We start from the raw sequence: 19,912 nt of genomic DNA on the forward strand, positions 1-19,912 counted from the left end.
TTTTTTGAATAACAGGAATTGCAAGTGAAAGGGAGAAAGAGACAAAACTAGGCTACCCCCCCCCCCCCCATTGCAAAATTTAGGAACGCAAAGGAAAAAGAAAGTATTGTTCTATTTTATAATTTCGACTGATCCTGTCAGTTCAAAAGAAGCCTTTATCCACAAATCAATGCAATGACAACTGAAATGAAAAACTAAATTTTCAATACAGGGCTCAGCGCGGATCATGGCCTCAAAACTAGTGAAAATAGTGACCAAAATAATTTTAGAAAGAGACCAAATGGACAATGAATTTTGATTATTACCAAATTGAATGAATTGAAATTGAATTTATTTTTCACTAAACTTTGTATTTCAATGGAGCTCATCGAAATTGCTCTTTTTACATATAGCAGTGTGAAATAAATCAAACTCGAATGCATTCTGCTAACCAGAAAAGTTTTGAATAACTTATCAAATTTATCAACAACTATGTGTGAGAGAGTAACATTACATCCTTTCTAAGTAACCGTAGTAATGCCTTCCCCCCCCCCCCATAGGGGCAGTTCAAGTATTACGTCATCATAGATGGGGGGGAGGGGGTTTCCGATTTGCTGACTTTTGATGACAAGGGGGGAGGTTGAATAACGTTTACGTCATCAACCACCCTTTATGAAAATATGAGTTAGGATTCAAGGGGAGGGGGGCAGAGCTGATGACGAAATTTTGCTGACAGGGGGGGGAGGGGGTCAGCGTTTTGCTGACGGGGGGGGGGGGTCAAAAATGGCTAAAAATTTGCTTATGTAATACTTGAATGGCCCCATATTGCTATCCACAACCCATCTTAAAATCAATTTAAGCAGGAAAAACTTCAAAACGGGAAAAAATTTTCACATTCAAAGAAGGAAAAAAAAATGAAATAACACAAAATTTGATGAGAGAATTTGTCCCATCTACATTCTAGTGGATTTTTCATTATGTTATGCTATGAATGACAGTATACAAAATGTACTCAAACTTTTTTTAACTAGTACAAATTGATTTACATAATTAGGTTTGTATAACATCTTCCAACAAATTTTAAGAAATTTACTATAATGATTGATTTAAAAAAAAACAAATTACATTTTTAACAATATTATTTTAAATTATTAAATTAAAATATTACTTAAACTACTGAATTAAATAAATTATTTAAATTATTAAATCAACTAAATTTTAATTGTTAGGGGCCGTTCAAGTATTACGTCATCATCGATGGAGGGGGGGGGAGTTTCTGACTTGCTGACTTTTGATGACAAGGGGGGGGGGGGGGTTTCGATAATGCTTACGTCATCAACCACCCTTTATGAAAATATGAGTTAGGATTCAGAGGGGCAGAGCTGATGACGAAATTTTGCTGACGGGGGGGGGGGGGGGGGCAAAAATGGCTAAAAATTTGCTTACGTAATACTTTAACGGCCCCTTATACGTTGAGGGAGGGCAATCCATCCTTTCCCCCCCCCAACGTCAATGGCAGAGCCTACTGATGTATACATGATGTATATCAATTGTCATCTGCCGCATCTCTAAGACCTTCAAGTCTATCTGCACCTATGGCTGGACTGGGAAGGGTGGGTGGGTCTACTCTTTTACAGGCGGAGGAGGCTCCAAAATAATACTGCCCTTGGGTGAGGGAGAAAACAAATCAGTTTTGAAATTGTTTGGTTTTTGAGAGAAAAATTTGTAAATATATATTTTCCTTTTTTTTTTACACACAACATATACCCCTGCAAAAAAAATTTACTACTTTACCCAGAAACAATATAATTTTGCCCCCCCCCCGTAATTTTTAACAGAAAAAGACTCCGCTGTCTTCCCCGGTAAATTTCCCATGAACCTTGTAAGCACCAACGTGGCGACTTTTTTCCTCGCCAACCAATCGCCGTTTTGCGGCAGTCAATTCCAGATGGCTGACAAAGGGCACATAAAATTACAAAAAAATATATAATTTATAACATGAATCAACCAAATATGCGGCAATATGCGAAAATCGATAGAAATATATCGGGAAATACGGAAAATTATGATAAAATGAACACAAAAATCGAATCAACGACATAAGGGGTTTATAAATGCGGTTGATAGAGTTTATGGATGCTGCTGTCAGGGCTACCTATTTTAGCGCGAAAAAAAGTCACCACGTTAGCTCGGACTCCTCCCGTAATTTTCAAAGAACAAAAACAGTGAATTCGCCCCCACCCGGGGCACCCGATTTACCATGGCCGTAATACGATATTTTTTCTGGAGGGGAAATGTAATTTTACTGCCCCTTGACTGTGAAATTCGATAATTTTGCAAAGGAATTTATTTCCTTTTCTTAAATATACCATTCCATCAAAAATTCCATTCGAGGCATTGCCCCCCCCCCCAGTTTTGGATTTGATCACGGTATGTAGCAACCCGGGCCGCAAGTACAAACGAAAATTTACTATCGCTTGGGGCCGGTATCCATTTTTAATAACGGAAAAAAGAGTAAACTCTTCCTTGGCACCCTTCCTCGTTCAATACCCGTGGAACCAGACCCCGCCCTCTCCTATTGCGGTCATAACAGCGACTCGAGACAAAAACGTTGTAATAACTTCCGAGGTCTGAAAAGGGGATTTTTTTACACAACACCGAGAATGGAGCGCAATATGTCGATAATAAGTCAACAATCAGCATCGTGAAGATGCTCTAAATTAAGTTACGGCCAGAAGCGGATAAAAGTCAGTTGTTGACGGCCCCGGGCATAAAAAAAAATTAGTATTACGCCCCTTAAATTAGGAAAAAAGTATAAAGTAGGGGCCAAAGGCGCGGTCGCTGTGCCCACCGTTAAATCTGCCTCTATGTACGGCTCGCATGCACGTTAACTGAGTTTTCATCAGCCTGATGACCAATTTTCATCTGATTTGGTTAAACTAAACGTTGAATCCGAAGGATTTTAACAACTGGCTGTTGCGAAGATATATTTTGGAAAGAGAAAATTCAACTGCCCCTGCAGGGAATCGAACCCACGTCCTTTCACTTTCCGGGTGAACGCACTAGACTACAGAGGCAACGAATCTCTCAATCTTTCCTTGGAGCTCGTGTACACTGAAAAGGACCGTACATGGACGGCCAGACCAGACTCAGGCCAAGCTCACAACTGCTGACGCTGCCACCAGATGGTGACTTATGGAAGGATGACGTCACTCTCCGCTACCACACGAAGGTTTTTAACAACTGGCTGTTGTGAAGATATATTTTGGAAAGAGAAAATTCAACCGGAAAGTGAAAGGACGTGGGTTCGATTCCCAGCAGGGGCAGTTGAATTTTCTCTCTTTCCAAAATATATCTTCGCAACAGCCAGTTGTTAAAAACCTTCGTATGGTAGCAGAGAGTGACGTCATCCTTCCATAAACGTTGAATTGCAGGATTCTGTGATCTTTTCATAAATAGCTCTCCTTTCGATCATATCTGGAGCTACGGTTTCTTGCTGAGATTTAAATCCAGTTAGAAAAATAGTATGAATTTTATTTCTAGATAGATCGCGATTTTCAGTCGGATGATTTTTTTTTATTCTAAGTAAATTCAAAATACTTGCGAGCTTCTTTAACGTTGGCCAGCTAAAAGAGTATTCTCCAAAGCGTACTAATAACACGCTTAATACGTATTAATAGTACGCATCTTTAATATGCACGCTTTGGTATTCTCCCGCTGCGCGTAAGTTAGTTTCTGCACGGGCTCTCTTTATAAACTCGCTCAATGTAAATGAGCCTTTAAATCGTCATTTCAAATATTAAAAAAAATTAATAAAAGTAACGATAGAACAAACAACAAATGTAACTTGCTCGATGCTCCAAGAAAGGAATTCGGCCCTTAGGACAAACTTTTTAAAACTAAAAAAATAAAGGATCAATTTTAAAATAAGATGAAAATGAAAGAACGAGTGGGGAAATAAGAAAGAATGGTAGTAGAGGAGGGGAAAAAATTCTTTGTTATAAATACGCCTTTTACGCTATTTTTTTCCGACCGGCTTTTCCATAAAATGACGACTCTTAACTATAAGGAGCTTTCTTTCCAAGCGCCTTGAAATCAAGTTATGCTGACGTCACATGGTATGCTCCAGGGAAGATAAAGACGCCTTCATATATATATATAGGGGTTCCTTGTACGATCGTAGTCCAATGAAGGGAGGGAGAAAATTAGCGACCTTGAACCGGTAAAGTTCCTCCTTGAAGAAAAAAAAAACACTGACACCTGAAAAGCGCGCGAGACCAAGATTTTTTTGCTAAAAAAAGTGGAAAAAGTGACCTGGGCCCGAAAATAGGTAATAAAAGTGACCAGCTTCTAAAAAAGTGACATTTAGGGCTGCACATAAAAAAAAGTTGTAAAATTACCAGTAAATTTAACCTGTTCAAGTCTGACAGTCTGAAAGGTAATCCTTCTAATGGTCCAGCATGCCATGACACTACCTGGTAATTTTTCACTACCATTTTTTACTATGAATATGATTTCACCATTAAGATATTTGGTGGCACTGGTGCATTTAACCAATGAAACAATTAACTGGCGACTACACTGAGTTTATGATACCACCTAAACAAAGAGACAATTTCAAAGCCAACAAGTCATATTTAGACAAAATTAATCTAATAGGAGACATAAACTGAAGTTGCTAAAATAATTCGAAAAACCACCATTTCAAATAATTTCAGAAAGCACCTGGTAGAAGAACAAGAAAAATATCACTCACAGCATTATTTCTGGAGGCCTGGTCCAATTTGTCTTGCTTGCTACTCATTCTTGATTTTCTGGGTAATTCTGGACTTTTCTCAGCTGAAGATGAATTAGTAGTATTTTCTGTGTTACCAGGTAGATTAATTCTGGTACGTGGATGATTCAAACGAGACTTAAGAAAAGACTTTTTGGAATTTTCTGTATTTCTAGCATTTGGTATTTCTGTATTTCTATATTCTGGTGAAGTTCCGGCTGCAGTATTTTCTCTGTTTGAAGAAGCACTCACTGTTTGTCTATGCTGAGGTTCTGTTTCACTTTGTTCCTTACATCTTTCTGGTGATTGTTTCTGATCCCTGCTCCTCGTTAATGATTTACTCCTACTATATCTACACTGAGCTTCTTTCCTATATGAATGAAACATTATTTCAACTTCATATTTTAAGCAAAGATGAAATTACTCAAAGAATTTAATGCAAAATATTCTCTGGAAACATATTAGCAATACAAAATAGCTAAAATTCTAGCGAGTCTATTTTTGAAATATGCATTATAAACTAAAAAAAATACAAATCACACATACACTCAGCAAATAACATGTTGGTTTAGCTTTTGTGCAAATAATAGCAACTAGGAATAAAAAAACCAAATAACGTTTAGAAATATGAAAAAGCAATATTTAAATTTCACTAACTTGGAGGTTCTAGCACACACAAAGTCTGCATGACAAGTTTATTATTTTTTTAATTATTTGTTTTTCCGCCTATATATATATTTTTTTGAAATCCTGAAGTTATTTTTTCTAATTACACCTTTCTTAAATTATCTTAAAAATATTACTCTTTTAATTAGGATAATTCAGAAATTAATTCCAATTTTTTTTTTCAATTCTAAAATTAACATTTAGTAATGGATGATATTTTGCTTGGCTAAGATACATGAAATTAGTAGGCTTTCTGGATATTATGCCAAGGTGAACAAGAAAAATAAAAAGTGTCATTTCATTCCACCCAGAATCAAGCCCAGGACCTCTTGCATACTACTCAGCCAGTCGTGCTACTGATTGTGTTTTAAAGAAAAAAAGGATAGTCTTTCTATGGTATAATGGTCAGTGCGCTTGCCCGGTATGCAAGAGGTCCTGGGTTTGATTCCCAGTGGATAGAAATGACACCTTTTTCCTGTTTACCTCGGCATAATATCCAGAGTAAAACATTTAGTAATTCAAAATGTTTCGTCATTCAACTGCAACAGATAGGCTCGCTACACAAATGAATCAGAGTTGATAAAATTTCGGGTTTTTAATACACTGTAGCGTGTCTTCATTGATTATACATATATTCATAGTAAACCCTTCATACAATATGCACCACGAAATTGTCAAACACTGATCATCATGAGCTACTCACTGACTCAAATTGTCGTTTTCCCTGATGAAGCCCATTTGTTACCTCCATTTAAACCTCTGATTTGTGTGTGAACTACATGCCTACAATTCACCCCTCTCATGTATTTTCTCATTCTACTTAAGTGAACGCATTCTTTTCATTTGCCTGTTTCCTCTCATAATTTCAAAACAGAACATTTTGCATTTTTCTGCAACGAGTCCTCAGTTGACTGAAAATATTCTGCAGTAAAAATTCCTTCATAGTATTTTGTATGCAGAAGATTTCTTTGCTTTATATTTTTCCTGATATTGTTCAGCAGCAGCATTGATTGTTCTGTGACATAGCCAGTTTTCAGCATATCTTGCTTTGGGGTCTTTTACTATTAATAATTTGTCTTTTCATTGCAAAGAGTTCATACATAGGTATTCAAACAATTTTAAACTTAAATTTACTTAAAATAAATATTTTTGCATGTATTAATAAAACCTTTTAAATATTTATGCAACATGAAAGTTACACAAGTGTTTCACACGCCCCCTCTTGAAAAATATCAAAAGAACTGGTGACAGGATAGATGAGATTAATATATTGGTGGATTAATTCATTGAACCCATTTTCCTCAATTCTGGAATTCTCATTAACAAATAGTTCAAGTTTTATGAACAAAAGTTTGTTTAAAGATAGTGTAAAAAATAAAATAAACACAGAATGCTCTGTTTCATTCTCGAAAAGGGTTCTTTGCAATCTCCTAAAGTGATTCCTTCACTTTTATCCTGTGATCTAAAGAATACCATAAGGTTTTGGAAACCATATTTACAGAGGGACATATAGAATTGGTTGAAGGGGTGCAGAGAAGAGCTAAGCATGCTCTTGTTGACGTGAGCTATGAAGGGAGACTTCATTTTCTGAATATGTTTACACTGGAAGAACCATAGACTTAAGATATAAATAGACCACGCACGCTATTCATAAAACTTGTCGAACGTGAAGAAAAGATGAGCAGTATTGTCGGGGAAAGAACAGGCTCTGCGCTATTACATTTGGCGCGTTTTCGCAGAAGCTAGGATGTTGCTGTAACGAAATTTGACTCAATTCGATCAAGTTGATGAAAACTTTCCTTCATTTTTTCAATGAATTTCACTCATTTTTATGTGAAATATTTAGGGAGTATCAGATTTGAAAAAATAAATTCTATAAAATAAACAAATATTGGAAAACGGAACAACGTATATGTTGTAAAGCCTAATTCATTTATATTTTTAAATATTCTCTTCATTCACTTTGTCGCTTTTAATTTCGAAAATTTATTTATACTAGGGGTTATTAAAATAAAAATATATCTTTCCAGAACATTACAATTACTCTATATACTCATAATTAATGTATAATTAATTATAATGCATCATATTATGTTATGTAATGTAACACATTCACACTCATACCATATTCAGTCATGAAATAATATTCAAACAATAAGAAAAAGTATCATTTCTAACATTCCTGAAAAACCTTTTATAACCTCATCACACAAAACTGTAAACACTTACATAATATTTCAGGATTAAAATAGATTTTACTCAAGAAAATTACAGAATCTCATCATCAATTTCTCTAAATTATAAGAATTAAAATTCCATGTAGAGTATATATGTAATAATTTAAAGTGTGTATATATATATATAATATTTTAGGATATAATATTTCATATATATAATATAATATTTACACATGTCACATATATATATATATATATATATATGTGTGACATATGTAATCTCTTCGCTCCAAAAGTATGCATATGTTAATCTTCATTTAAGGTATTAAATCGTTTTTAGAATGATTCTTTTTCAAGATAACATCTGAGGTACACAATATACGACTTCAGGTCTTAGTACAGATATTGACTCAAAAAATCAATTGAATAATTAATTTTCTTGTTTGAAGCGGCAATTTCACATACAACAAACATAAATTAATGAATAAAAAAATTTCTTTTCTGTAATAGTTTTATCTCAGGTGTGAAGAGGGGTAAAAATACTATTATTTTTAGGTTGTTATGCATTTTTATGCAAAACTGCAATTGTCTAGAGGGGGGGGGGAGTTTTCCTCACATTCTATTTAAATAGAATATTTTTCATAAATTTCTCCTTCTGAAAAGCATATTTTCTTCCAAGTTGAGCAAAACTCGAATGAACTCACTAGCTCACCAAATCTCGCGGAGACGTATATTTCAGTTAAAACTTCATAAAACTCACAATTTCAATCATTTATTGCCAAAAATTCTATTAAAACATTTAATAATGATTCATGACATTTGAATTTTACCAAAACTTGGAACTTTAATTGAATTAAATCCAAAATGGAGTCGTTAAAAACTGAGATTACGTCAGAAATCCATTGCATCGTCAATTTAATATTCCAATTTTTAATTTATAAGAAGAGGAATAAGCAAAAAAGTATTCCCTTGTGAAAGGATACTGGTCCCCCTTTCCTAAACCGCTCAGAACATCCGAAAGCTGCGCAAGTGTTGGCCATTCTAATCAAAAATAAGACAGCGCGTGTATATCGTCATACGAGTAGCCATAAGGAAAGCATTGCCAGCGAGATTCCCTGACCAGCCTTTCGACCGGAGTCACGTGACTCCGGATCTTTTGCTTCACATTGTAACCCCTTACGCGCACTCTATAGTATTATTACTCTGTGGGAAGAACGCATGTGGTGTTGGGGAGGGGTAGATATCATAGAAGTGTTTGAAATTTTCAACGGTATAGACAGGATGAACAAGTTATTAATAAATGCCAATCGATTGCTTTGACCAGGGGACGCCAGAATAGACTCTGGTAAAGGACAATGCCAGGTTGTGGTGTCACAGGGAATTTTTTTTCTAACAGGGTTGTGAATAAATGGAATAGCTTACCCAGGTGCCGTGAATTCTACTCCAGTTGACACTTTAAAAAATATGATATTTATATTGGGTCAAATCAAGAAACTATTCATACTTAGATAAGCCAACCATAATTTTTAAGAGAAGTGTATTTCATATTTTATTAGTTTTTTCATGATTATTGCTCTTTTTTGGGTTGTTAAATTTTAGTTATATTTGGTATCCGCAATTTCTGATAGGCTTTTTCCAGCCTACTTGTGGCATTTCGTCTGTTGTGACTTATATTTGTATATTAATTAATACATTAAACTTCTTTAAACTATGCAAATATCAAATAAAACAAGCAAACAATACATACTCTTTAGTTTGTAGCTGTTTAGGACCACATATATGTGAATGCCTAGGCCAGTCTGTTCGTTGACATGCAACTGAACAATATGGCATCGAGCAGAGAGAACACTTGGAAGCACCTGAATAAAGAAACAATGCGACAGTTCAATTTTCAGATCATTTTATGATGTTAATTCCTTCCTCTGTAGTAAAAATGTTTGAGCCAAAATTTCATGTTTCTGAAAATGTTTATTTTTTTTTTTTCATTTCATTGATAACATTTACACAGCAATACTTGAGAGACTGGAAATTTATTGCGAGGAGGAATTTATCATAATAGATGGAATATATTAGCATTATGAAAAGTGCACCGGGACCAGAGACTAACATCATCATGTAGGCAATTGTCATTATGTCGATTGTTATTGTACACCCACGCTGAGTTCGCCTCTGGATATGTTGTGAAATGTCACAATGGGTGATTCCATTCAGCTTCTTTCAGTAAAAAGATTGCAGGCAAAAGGAGCAGGTTGGTATTTTCCATTGGCGTCTTTTATGCTATTTTAGAGAGTTTTTCCCCTCCTTGGAAAATGAACCCTCCCTTCATACATCAAGGTCAGACGCCAAATTAGTATGGGTATACTATAGGAGTTTCATTGTATTATTAATATCCGTTGATCAAGAAAAATATTTTAAAAGCATGATTTAAAAAGCAACTTATTCATTCTTAAAAGTGAAAAATATATAAATCATGAATAACTAATAGGGAAGACAACAGACAGTGACCCCTTGCTGTCTTCTCAAGGGATATAAGCTGGTTATTCAAAAGAATATGGGTCATGGTGGAAATAGAGAAGCTGGTTGGCAGCATTTCTTGAACAAAAAACATGTATAACTTAGACACCATAACTATGCAAGACTTCACGACACTTTCCAGCATGTACTAATTCACTAGAAATTCCAAAAAGTTTTTTTTAATGAGATGCATGTATGGTTCCAGCAGTAGTTATGAACTGAAAAAATCCAAAACAGTTTATTTAACAGACCTACAAATTGAACACATTTTCACACCTGAAAACAGACAGGTTTGCCTCAGTTTACATTTACAGTATGCTAATGTGTCAATAAATTATTATTCTTGCATACCTTCATTGCCACACGTTGTACATGGTGCAGTTATCGGCTTCAGATCTGGCATTTCAGAATCTTTAGCAGTGAACTTTGGCTGAATTTCCATTTTCTGCTGCTCACAAATTACTCTCCTTCCTGTATCTGCATTACCAACTTGCACCTTGATATTCTGAAATATAATTTTGTTTTTTTAGGACAGCTGATTCAAATTTCATATCCAAGTCAGATTTTATGAAAATAAGAAATTTTCTCTCAAAGTTCCGGAATAAAGTCACGTGGTACAGAGTCAAAAAAATACTCAAATTTCATACTTAAACAGAATTCACAATGATTGGCCAGAAACAATTTACCTGTATAGAACAAAAGGTCAAGAGACTGAAATTATTTTCCATTCCAAACAGGTTTCCGTTTTGTAGAGGTGCCCATAAAAAATAGATTTATTTCTATCATTTACAGAACTTTTGAGATTATCACCCTAACTTCTATAAACCAACAAGTGTTAAAGAGAGACATGCATATTATTTTGATTTTTTCATGTTTGCTGTTTCAAATAACACACATTTGAAATTTCATATTTAAAATGCACTAATGGTTAAACTTCAATATAAAACGTTCTCCTGAATAGCAGTAGAATGAACACTCACTTTTGTCCAAAATGAAATTTTAATACAGTGAAACTTCAATACAACGATATTCTGCAGACCGAAAAAAATATTGTTGTATCAAGAGGTAAAATTATCCTTACGTGTGATCAAATTTATGCTGTTATTGTCATGTTTTCTAGAGACATTATTGATAGTATCAGAAAATGTGCTTTTATGTATTTATTCACCACGGAAAATTGTAATAGGATAATTTATTACAAAAATTCACTAAGATGCATTGCCCCTGTAAAGAAGTTTACTGTATTGCACTTTCATGTCTTACACAGAAAGTAGCAACAACTTACTTTAGCTCTCTGTGATTTTTTAATACAAAATATTGATATCATCTGCCTTCAGAAGGAAAACAAGTGACGAAGTTAAAATTAAATTCAAAATGATTTTGAGCAAAATATAAAAAATATATTTTTCATATAGCAATTTCAAAATAACATTTAAATTTTGCTTTTTCACACCACTACAAGCTACACTTTTGTGTTCAAATTGAATACACGTTTCTTTGTTGTTGGTGGCCATCTCTACACAATGAAAATCTCTGCAGTAGCCAAACCACGGTATCACTAAATTGTGAACAATAATTCAGTCTCCCTCCCGTATTTACTCTCCTGAAATTATCAATTTTTTTCCAAGAAATAAGAGTGTTTTCTAACAAAAATCACAATTTCCATCATAAATGAAATGCTAAATAAACTTTTACTAAATTTTGAGTAGTAAATCTGCTTCCACTCAAGCCCGACCCCCAGAACCAGTTCAGATAACTTAAATAAGTATTCATTTTTCCAAGAAGTGAAAGAGTTCGCAACAAAAAGGAGGATCAGAATGACTTAACTTTCGTCCCATTCAAAGGACAAAAACATGCACTTGGCAAAAATTTTCTTTCCGTTTTAACAGGTTTTTGTATCTACAAATAGAGTAAATATGCCTTTTGTTTCCACGTTACAGTTTCTGTCTTAAAGAGGTTTCCTATTATTGAAAAAGCATTAATTAGTCACAAGACTATATATTTGTTCCGTTTAAGACAGGTTTCTATCTCATACAGTGTCTTTCTTAGACAAGTATGTATATATGTATACAGGTTTCTTTTCACTATTTATAAATACAGTGACAAGAATGGTCCCTGATGTGAATGTGAAAATTTGACCATTATTGTGATGCTACCAAACTCAGCCGCTATTCTAAATCTTGTTCATTTGCATGCATCTATATCAGTGGTTTCCAATGTAAAAGCTTTCACTGAACCCTTGATGGGTACGAGGCGTTACCATGGAATCTTAACAGATTTTCAATATCTCTTATATGCAGGATGGCTTGTAAAGTTCCTGTAGGTTTTGTAGCTCAAGAAAATTCACTCTCTGGCAAAATTTGCTTAAATCAACCATTTTTATGACTTATAGGATTTAACCATCATATGAACGACTATCAAAATACAGGTTATACGGTCATCTGATTTCAACACGAAACAAAAATATTTATGGAGTCTTACTGTCACATGGAGCTGAAACAGTTTCTCATTTAAGAATTCAATATTTTAAAAAAATCCAAGAGATCAACCAGTCATAACTTCTAGCATAACTTCATGTCGTTTTCCCTCTTCACGTTGTGAATATTTTCTATAGTTTTCGACAAACTGATTCTTTTGATTACTCACTAAAACGTGAGAATTATAGTAGAGATAAGATATTTTTTGGAAGAATTTGTGATATAAACAAAGAAAAAAAGAGTAACAGAGATGCAAAAAGAGTGGGATAAGAGGGGGCCCTAAAACAGAATATGCCGAAATCTGCTACTCATGTCACAGAACGTTCTTTTCCCTAGTTACCACACGGTTAAAAATTCCCTAAATCCTGTAAGTTCCATTCCACAAAATGTGGCTGTTACAGGTGGTTTTAATCTAACTGCATAACTAATTACTCTGCCCTCTGCATGTCTGTTAGAAAAAGTATTGTTTTGAAAATGCCCAAAACTTTCTAAATATTGAAAAATTTCCCTTCCTCATAAATAAGAATAAGAGGGGAAAATTAAAATTAAATGCCTGTCATTTTTTTAACATCTGACTTAAGCCACTCTATATGTTATTCAAGTAATGAGAAGTGAAAAAATTAAAATATTATCCAAAGTTGTAAATTTTATACTCACAGCAGGAGGCAACCTGCTCCTACATAGCATAGTACCTGAGAACGAAAAAAATTATCAGCATCATAAAATTACAATCATGAAAAAAAAAAAATTACAAAAAACATGATTAAGAAAATATTCCAATACCTTATAGATGCAAAATTCTGAAGATACAGTCGAACGTTGCTATAAAGAACATGGCTTATAACAAAGTTCCAGATACATGAAACAAAATTTTTGGTCCCGTCCTGCAAGATGTTCACTTTTCTACATCAAATATATCAAACCAAATGCTAGTTTGTCATCACAGGTTTTGACTGAACAAACAAAGTCACTTGCATATGAAAAAATTGAAGATGGGTCAAATATTCGACCCTTTTGGTTCGGCAGAATAATGCTTAGGTAATCAGCCCAATATCTGTAAATCTAAGCACAACAAACTAATTTTAAAAAATATTAATTTTGAAAATTTACTGATTGTATTTTATTGGGTGGTGTATATCCCTTCCTGTGGAAAAGGTTATGCCAAGGGGAATTTCACGGAAAGGGAAAACATGAAACTGAAAATACTGTAGAATCTTACTGTAATAATGTGCAAATGATCATGAATTAAACAAATTCACTAACTGAAGGATATAACTAGACAAGAAATGTATTGAGCTACTGAAAGGATCAAAGAACATCTAGAGTGAAAAATAAGTTGTAAATTTTATGCTGCATTGGCACTTGAGAAGTAAATAATGACAATTTTCTTAATTAGATGTAAAATTGTAACAAGTGAAAAAAATTGATTCTATAAGTAAAGCGATACCTCTGCTTATTAATTTTCTTCATGATTTTTCTGCGACTAACAAATATAGATTCAGTTAACGAACATTCTCAATGATATGAATGCATGCACTAACATAAAATAGCTGCGCTGTGAGTTGAATTTTCGCATCAATCATAATCAGAATTACTGTCACTAGATATTATCTTTTCCATCTGGATGTATCAGACACAGAAATGAGTTGGCCAAATCGCAAATGGATGGGGACACTTATGAACTCGATTGGGTTGTGTCAACACAAACTTTAGTAGACTAAAGCTGGTGGTGTGAAATAAAAAATATCTTTGGTATCTCGTCCTCCTGTAGATTCTCATTCATCCAATTTCGAAGCTGTTCATTTTAGCTTTTAATCTGTTTTTGTCTCTTTCATATAGTATTCCTTGGTGATTTAAAAAACTTATCTTTGAATTTTGGGTAGAAGCTGGAATGAATCAAATGATTTTGTATAGAAACCTATGAGCAAAACATGAGAAATCATGTTTTGGCTAACGAATGCGATTCCAGAACAAATCCTCTTTGTCAGCTGAGGTATCATCAATATTAATACAATATATCCTTGTTAAATTTTACTAAGTATCATGGCAATAAAAATCTTTCGGTTACCAGTTTAAAATATTTAAATAAATTGCATGATTAAAAACTCAATATCATTTGAAATTGCCAATAATTTTATTTTCAATTAAAAATGCCAATTTTATTTTTAACTGATGAATTATAAGAAAATTGATATTCAGCTGCCATATATTCGGTATTCGGGTAAATCACTATTCATCCAATCCCTAGAAAACAGTCAAAAAAATTTAAGAAAATTTGATCACACTATTTTTCCAAAAGTTTGTGTTCTTTTTAGAGTTTGGACATTTTCTGAAATTTCTATAAAAATAGATGAATCATTCTGAAATTTCGGGCATGTGAACCTTATGCTTGTATTCACAATTTCTAGTGAAAATTTAATAGAGTATTTAGGGAATTGACAAAAAATTAAATACGAAAAAGTGTTTTTGATCAACCCTGTATCAGAAAAAGCTGCAAATGGCTTACAACTTAAAAAATATTATACCAACTTTGTGCAATATTTCTGTGCATTTCTGTGAGAATAGCAGCTATATTCACGAAAATATAAATGTTTTCTATTATAATTTTAATTTTCATTGCATGGTTTTTGCTTATAAAATGCAGAATTTTTAACCAATTTTTAGAAAATTTACAGAAAACATGATTTTAGATAAGACACTGTAGAGAAATCTAAATGCAACAAATCATTCAATTACAAGCATTTTTAATAAATGACTTAATCGCACATGCGCAAGAAATATAAACTTCATTTTTCAGAATTTGATTGCCAGATATATAATGCAAATTGTATAAAAATTCCAGCTGAATGATATGAAAATTCAGATAGATATGCAGCATATGGTGAGATAATTTCGAAACTTACTGAAAGTAACTGATTAATAACAGATTTTCCAAAAATGTATACATGATTATATTATTTAATTAGGTCGAGAATAAACTTGATAGCATTATGCAAATAAGCGAAAATGTGTGTCTGATATATATGCTATGTAAAAGACGTGTTTTAATATACCATGCGTGTACGATGTCAAAATAAACTGAAGTCAAAGATGAAATAACAGCAAATAATCATAGAGCACGATTTGTACAGAAAATCCCTTATTATTCAATTACTTTAAGCAAGTTTTGAAAATACAGCTCACCACATATCACATATATCTTTCTGAATTTTCATGACATTAAGCTGGAATTTTTTTTTATAAAAGTCGCATTATATATCTGGCAATCCAATTCTAAAAAATGAAGTTTATATTTTCTGCACAAGGTTAACTGATAATCATTTATTAAAAACTCATAATTTCCTTGAACAATGATTTGTCAGTTTAAATTTCTATATAGTATGTCTTATCTATAACATCATGTTTTCTGTAAATTTTGTACAAATCGGTTGAAAACTCTGCAAGTTATAAGCAAAAACCATGCAATGAAAATTTGAATTTCAATAAAAAAAAATTAATATTTTCATGAATATATATGTGCTATTCAGGGTTGGTAAAAAACCAAGAAACCAGGTTTTTTTTGGTTTTAACAGCATTTACATTAAAAACAATAAAATTCCTGAAAAATCATTAAAACCTCTAATTATTAAAAACAAAATGTTTATTATTGTAATTAACAATTCCCATATTAATTAATCTATAAATATTTCTTACATTTTAATAAAAACCAACTTTTGCAATAATAAAATAGCTTAACTCAAGGAATCATCTTGTCTGAAAATTCTTAATGTTATTAACCCTATAATAAAGATGTTTTCTCCAGTTACTTTCAATAAGCTTAATTAGGATGCTATTTTGCAAAAACTATGATAAAAACTAGACAAACACGTATTAAAGATAAAAAAAACGATATTTATAATGATAAAACACGTATTATCATTAAAGAAGCATGATTAATGCAGATTAACTAGCAATGATATGTGATATGCACAGGGTGATTATTGATTGTACTTAAAGTTCTTATTTCAAAATACTAAAATAAAAACCACTGGTCAGAATGACTTCAAAATTTTGTATGAATGTTCCTGAGGCAATGGAATTTTGTATGGCAAAGGGGGAAAAATACTTAAAAATGTAAAATAGACAATGCTGTACTCGTCTACCAAATGGGAAATTCGATCACATATGATAGCCAGTCAAGATAGCCGCTGTGGTGGTGGTAGAGTGGTCATAGTGACGGACCCGCATCACGAGGATTCAGGTTCAAACCCCACCATCACCACAATGGTGGTTAGCTGGAGTTGGTTTTCAGTGGTTTCCAACTTCGAGGTGAATGCGAGCCGATATCCACGTTAAAAGGTCTCACGGCACAGAGCAACAGGCCTACAACAGTATAATTATTAAATCATTACACTTCACTCACTACGAGTTGAGAAAAAATGCATAGTTTAAAAATTGATTGCAGATGGCAGCACTACACAGAAACAAAGTTCACAGAAGGTTCACTATACGTACACACACATTCCATCATGTACCAATTCATTAGAAGTTCCGCAGAGGAATATGGATGAGGTGCATGTCTGATTTAGTAGTAGTAGCCAGTCAAGGCAAAATGATAATGGAATTAGTACGGGACGATTTCTTAATTCATTGAAACATCACAAAAATGAACCCATTTAAACAAACAACCACAACTTACACAAGAAATGTTAAACATGTTGTCCACTGTGTTCTGACTTTGAAAAAATGCTTGTTCAACAACAGATCAGAATAGACCTATGTCATGGTAATGATGTGGATTTTCTTTCAATTAAGTTTGCAATCCGATCACTGCACATAACATTTTGGGATACCCCCAAAGCCAAAAGATACAGAGGTGAACACGGCAGCCAAGTCATCTTGTTATTGTCAAAATGGTTCTTCAGCAGTTGCTTCACTGGTGTTGCAATGTGCATCTTGATAAAAAAAATTATGCTATCCACCAGGGCTGGACAAATCAAAAAAAAATTTAAGCGCCAGCAAAATTCATTACGAGCGAAACATGTTTTTCCCCAAGAAAAACAGAGTCATGAGTAATTTTTTTTTCACTTTTCCGGTACTTTATGACCCATTCTCATGTTGGGAAATCGAAAAAATTGTATCATACTTACACTTCATTTTAGCAATGATGCATATAACATTTTAGGAACCAAAACAGAATTTCTAGTCTCCCTGGCATCTGGGATTTAAAAATTAAAAGTTTTTCTTTAAAATTTTACTCAGTCAAAATAAATTTGTTTATACTAACCAAATTTATTCAACTGCTTCTTAGAAACATGAAATTTGTAATGCATAACTATTAAACATGGGCTTTAAAAATGAGCATAATAGCTGTGTTTATATCCTACAAGTCTGACTTTCTTTCCAAACATCGCAGACTATAATAAATTGTAATTTATTTAGATGGAATAATATATCATTTCTTCAAAACATATGAAATTTTTCGTACCATCAAGATTTTCTGTTTGATCAGAATATTGACTTGAAACATCCGAAACTGATGTCTGTTCATGGTTTGTATATGGCATCCCCGAATGACTATGACTGGACTAAAACAAAAATCATCACATAATTATGAAACTGCTCAAAAATATAAAACATTCAAACCAGCTTGTAACAAAGCTGAAGGGAGAGTGTCACAAAAATATGTTACACAAGACTTCATAAACATTGATAACAGCTTATGGAGCGATAAGCTTAGCTAAAAAACAAAATGTATATTGGTATTCATAATATGCAACTTTTTCTTAAGATGAAAATTCTTTGAATAAGATAAAATAAACTAGAAAAAGTGTTCAAAATATACGGAAAATAAAGGAATATGTAATATTTCATACAATCGAAAACTTATGGAGAATATAAGAAAACCTTGATTATGCAATCTAATTAGAATGTGCTGACAAATTTCCAGATAATAAACTATTCATAAACTTAAAGATCCAATTGAATCCCTTAGAAAAGCTTCAGAAAGTCTGAGCTTGCATGAGAAAACAATTAACCAAAATTAACAGCCATTTTTATATCCTGAAAATTATTCTATGGTAGGGATGGATCCATAACCTTCACCTAATTAGCCACAAGGGTCCACTGAATGCAGAAGGTTAAGAACCAGTTCTTGTTCCAATTATTTCAGGGCATTCAACAGACATAGATGATTTTTGAAATAATTAGCTATCCTATGATTTGTAGTTATGTTTTTAATAGCATTCTCAGTCACAATACCGTATAGCAGCTGTACCTACATAATGCATTTTGAATAATTACTCAAAGCATCACCGTTGATTATTTGCACTTGTGAATCCTCTTCACACCTTATTTCTTAGACAATAGACAGTTTAAGACTTCAGCAATAACTATTTTACATTACTAAAGAAAACTGTCAATAGACTGAAAAAAATATTGAAATTTATACAGGTTTTCATTTTATATGGGTACATGTTAAAGTATTAATCACTGATGGGACTATTTTCTTATTCTGTTCAAGACTGGTTTCCATTTTGTACAGTGTTCACATCTTAGGCAGGTTTCACTCAGTAAAAAGTTCTAAATAATGATTCTACTGTGGCTAGAAAGTCTTTTCGCCAAATAAACCCAATAAAAGTTTTTATAGTAGAACAAATTTGGTTGGAGGAAATTAGCCTACCATGAATTTGAAGGTAGGAATTAAATAAACAGAGCTTCTCAGCTTCCAGGAGTATGAACACAATTTACGTCACTCATGCAAGTATTTTGTCAGCTTTGTCATACTGTCACTTGTAAACAGCTCACTTCAGATCATAAAATTTGGTTCCTAATGTCAGTATCAGATCATAAAAGTGGGGCAATAAATACTGTTTCAGATAATTTATGCACAAGACCTTGAGATGAGTAAAGGCACAAAACAATTTAACACCAGACACCTCAGATTTATTTACAGAATAACTATTTACACTTAATTACAGCAGCAATTCAAATAAACGGACACTAAAAAATCACAGTGTAAGGCAAGTGCAAATTGAGTCGCATGCATCGATGCAAGAGTGGGCAGGACCCGAACGTGATGTCAACATGCCCCACGCGTAACGAGGGGATTCGCATATTGAAATGCTTTCCCAGTACACAGGCGTTTTCGGAAGGAAATGATTGAGGGGCCCGGAACCTTGGCATTTGAGAGGCTCCCAGACATTGATATTATATATTGGTCATTATGGTTGCCATTAAAATGAGGACATAACATTTAATTAAAATATAAAGTATAGGAATGCTGAAAAATATCTATTATAGTATCGTATATAAAAACGTGAACACAAAGAAATAAAAAAATCAGG

At 33.3% G+C, this 19,912-nt stretch overlaps 1 protein-coding gene across 3 annotated transcripts in view; it reads right to left on the reverse strand.

The window, feature by feature from the left end:
* LOC149076837 (tudor domain-containing 6-like) overlaps nt 1–19,912 on the reverse strand; it is a 59,147-nt gene that overhangs the window by 22,241 nt on the left and 16,994 nt on the right. For all 3 annotated transcript variants that reach the window (XM_089244545.1, XM_089244546.1, XM_089244547.1), the window contains 5 exons: nt 18,055–18,154; nt 13,245–13,279; nt 10,462–10,615; nt 9,344–9,455; nt 4,736–5,123 (listed from right to left, as the gene is read on the reverse strand). In XM_089244545.1, the coding sequence (XP_089100671.1) occupies nt 4,736–5,123; nt 9,344–9,455; nt 10,462–10,615; nt 13,245–13,279; nt 18,055–18,154 (789 nt within the window). The remainder of the gene's footprint in view (nt 1–4,735; nt 5,124–9,343; nt 9,456–10,461; nt 10,616–13,244; nt 13,280–18,054; nt 18,155–19,912) is intronic.

Source organism: Pholcus phalangioides, unplaced genomic scaffold (assembly GCF_987345545.1).
Source record: "Pholcus phalangioides strain wild (caught in Gottingen) unplaced genomic scaffold, Ppha-v1.0 ptg000015l_1, whole genome shotgun sequence".
Classification (NCBI taxonomy): domain Eukaryota; kingdom Metazoa; phylum Arthropoda; class Arachnida; order Araneae; family Pholcidae; genus Pholcus; species Pholcus phalangioides.